This window comes from Phalaenopsis equestris, unplaced genomic scaffold (genome assembly GCF_001263595.1).
Source record: "Phalaenopsis equestris unplaced genomic scaffold, ASM126359v1 Scaffold000463, whole genome shotgun sequence".
Lineage (NCBI taxonomy): Eukaryota > Viridiplantae > Streptophyta > Magnoliopsida > Asparagales > Orchidaceae > Phalaenopsis > Phalaenopsis equestris.
Genome location: NW_018164904.1, coordinates 4,708 through 8,498, shown reverse-complemented (window position 1 = coordinate 8,498; position 3,791 = coordinate 4,708). Strand labels below are relative to the sequence as shown.

Sequence of the window (3,791 nt, the reverse complement as noted above, 5' to 3'; positions counted from 1 at the left end):
GACCCTCGGTGGAGCCGATCCGTGACGAGGGCGTCACGTGATTGGGTGGAGGAGAATGTCACGGACAAATAGTCCCACATCAGCTAGGTGTAGGGCCGAAAAGCAATATTTAAGTCCTGGGCTGCCCACCACCCACAAGGGCTCTTTTGGGAGGTGACACTTAGCTCCAAATCAACACCCAGGGTCAATCCTAAGGCCAAGTAGTCCTATAGGAACTCTCTTTGAGTTCCCTCATAATGATCTTACCTACTGAGTATTAGAGGTTAGGACCAATATGTGGAACTTCAAGTTGAGTAAAGAAAAGAGTTTTGAGTTTCTAATGGTGATGGTACCTTTTCTAGTTTTCTAAGACTAGTCAATAGGAAAGTCCTATGGCTAGACCTAGGCTACTAAAGAAGTTTCTAGACCTCAACCAAAAGTGAGGTCAACAGAGTTGAAAACTTTTTAATGTAGATAATATAAGAGGGATAGAATAAAATTTTTGGTGACTATTGATTCAACCATCAATTAAAATTCTACATTGTGAATGGAAGGAAATAGGCTAGAGACAAATTTAACAATAAAGTACTATAGATTCTGCTTTTGTTGGCTGATTGGATTAGTAGTGAAGGGAAGATATTTAACTTTTCTCATTTCTCTCTTAAAGTCCTATTATTCTCTTGAATTTGCAAATCATTTTACAAAAAGTATTTAGAATTGAAGAGTTTTAAAGCATGAGATATTACTAGGGTTGTAGATGAACCATGAGGTTGAGGGAGCTTGTCATTTCTTTATGGTTAGCAAATTAAATTTTTTGTTAAAAATGTCTTGTAATTAAATTATTTGTGGGCATCATGTTTAAGTTTGACTCATTCAATTGAGAGACAATCAAAACCCAATTCTATATAAATGAAAATAAATAAAATAACATGTAAGATTTGAGAGGATGATTCTAATGATCTATTAATTGCTAATTATTAAATCTAAAAAATATAAATTAATACTATAAAAAATTATTATTTTTTATTTAAGTCAACAATGAACCAAACACATTCAAATGAAGCTCGGCGTGTTTGGCTTGTTAAGGAAATAAGCTCAAAATTCTTGTTTAATTTCAACTTGTTTATTCAAAGTGAAATCAAACATGAGCTCTTAGTTAGAAGAATATGAATTATTAGTGGACGAGAAGCATTTTTGACATCCCAAGATTATACTTGCAGAAAGTATGTGGAGTGAGGAAAATTCCACATTATGTTGGCAAAATTTTGAAGCATAACTTTGAGGTAATTTTCGATTCATGAATATTAAATAACTAGTTTAGAATTGCAAAGTTATATGTTTTACAGTTTGTAAACTTGAGTGTGTCATTGTTGTAGGGAGGAGAAATTTCAAGATGATGAAGTTTTTTTTTGTATTCTTCATGGAAGCAATATGCTGTCAATTAGAGAGATAGTTGATTATTATTTTATATCGTCTCCAATGGTAAGAAGATGTTTTCAACTTATAAAGATAGCTTAGGGAAGCAATAATTCTATTTGGAAGTGAGATATTGTAGAATTTATGGAGTGTTTGTTCTAGGAACTATGGGAATCCTTACACAGTTATGCATTAGGCGTGTATGTGAGTAGTGTAATGATGTGTGAGACCATGTTAGCCAGAGTATGGAGCAAACATGCAATTTCATGTAAGGTTTTGTAGGCATGGCTACTGTGGAAAATTAGACACATAGATGAGGGTTTGTGAATGCGAGCATTATAAGGGGTTATAGGAGAAGTTATATGCATTGCAACCATAGGCATGTTGAACACATAGGTAAGGGACTACATGAGGTAAATGAACATGCATACTTATCATGGTTGGGTATATAGACATGCGAAGGACAATCTCTTGATGCATTGTTGACTTAATTTTTGAGTGAAAGAATAAATATTTTTCCTGTTTGATTGAATATACATGTTGTAAATGGGGATTTATAAGTTATATTGACAATATCATATGTTTTTCTTCTTATTTTTCACTATAGTTGGGTAGGGAATTGCTGATTTGACAATGAATAAAAAAATCATTATGTAAACATTTCTATTATATCCTTAACAAAAAAAAAAAAAAAAATAAACAATTTTGTATGTCTTGTCATAAGTGCTCTACAAATAAACAATTTTGTATGTCTTGTCATAAGTGCTCTAATTTTTCTTCATGACTTATACCTGCTTTCTAATTTTGTAGGGGTGAAGCCGCTTTCTGCAGCAAAGAGTGCAGAGATAAGCGGATTAGAGAAGATAGAAAGAAGGAGAAGAAGGAGAGGAAGGAACGGAAGAGGCGTTCTTTGGCAGCCATGAAGAATGCAAACCCTTTACCACCCATTAAAGCCTTTGAACTTTCTACTTAGAACAAAAACTTCCATATATTTCTCTTCTCTATTACAAACAATTGAACCATTCCTCCTATAGAGGCAAGATGCATACAAGCTCTCTTCATGGGCATTGTATTCCTTATTCCTTTATTCTTAAATATATAGCACTATGAATTACTTTATTTCATGCTACAGGGAATTGTTTCAAACTGAATAATTGTTCATATGATAAGTAAAAGGAAGTCTTCTCAAATGTATTTTCCTTTCTTTTTTCCTCCTAAAATCTTAAGATAGTTTATTCAATGAGTGAAGAAACTTTTGTTGTAATTATAACTCACCAATTTTAGGGCATCTTTATGTCTTCTCAAATGCAAACTTGCTTGAGAGGTCTACAAAGATTTGTGTTTTATGTTACAACACTAATATTCATTCATTGCCTTTTGTCATCATATTGTATAATGAATATAATTTTTTTTTACTTCTATATTTTTTTATCATTTACTATATACTGAGCACATGTGGACTCATATATCTAGTATCAAGACGCGTGCAAAGGCTTTGAATGATCTCATTTTTTTGAGCTAATACCATCCAATCTTATGTTGATTTTATTATATTAATATATTTTTAAGGCAATTTAGACCTAGCTATAATCAAGCTTGATATGATCTTTAATAACAAACCACATGGCTCTATGATTATAAGACTTCCATTATCTATATTTAGTCTATTACGGTAATAGCCCTTACATCTAGAATACTCTATGTTGTATATATAGCAAGTTACTGTCGCCAGTGTTAGTAGAGAGTAATAATATATGTAAATACTCCTCTATATTCACCTTTAATTCTTTCTAGTAAGAATATTATATACTTGTTTATCTATCTCAATCTCTTTTTTTCCTCTTTCTTTCTTTCAATATGTCTTCTACAAACTTTACATGCTATCAGAGCATTACCATCATTACATCCATGGAAGAATAGAATACATATGAACTCAGTGTTAGCCTTGCCACAAAGAAGATGAAGATTTTGTAGATGTCATTATCTCTGAAATTTCTATTCTCCGACATTTTATCAGTGGTAAATACCTCATTATCCATCTACAATTATACTTTATGGAAGTCTTAGATATTGAAGGTGATCAATGCAAATGGATTTGGAGGTTTCCTATATGGCGCCATACCTAAACCCCCAATTTTTACTGCCAACGACGCTGGTAGCTCATCTCTTAACCCAACTCACCGCATATGAAACCTTAACGATCACAATATCACTGTAGCTTTCCTATCTATTATCTCCCCAACAGTACCACCTTACATTATCAATTTACGTAGCAGCAAGGAAATTTGGGAGGCTTTAGAAAAATTTCTTCAAGCCAAAAATAGATATAGAGTAATTCAACTTAAGAACAAGATTCACATTGTAATCATAGAAAATCAAATTATGAAACATTATCT

The 3,791-nt window shown here is 32.5% G+C and overlaps 1 protein-coding gene across 1 annotated transcript; it reads left to right on the top strand.

The window, feature by feature from the left end:
- Positions 1 to 2,203: 2,203 nt before the first annotated feature.
- LOC110027899 lies at positions 2,204 to 2,665 on the top strand (the record flags this gene model as incomplete). The annotated part of the gene is given in 1 exon segment (XM_020729523.1): positions 2,204 to 2,665. A coding segment is annotated over 1 exon segment (165 nt), but the record flags the coding sequence as incomplete, so codon positions are not given.
- Between the last annotated feature and the right edge of the window lie 1,126 nt (positions 2,666 to 3,791).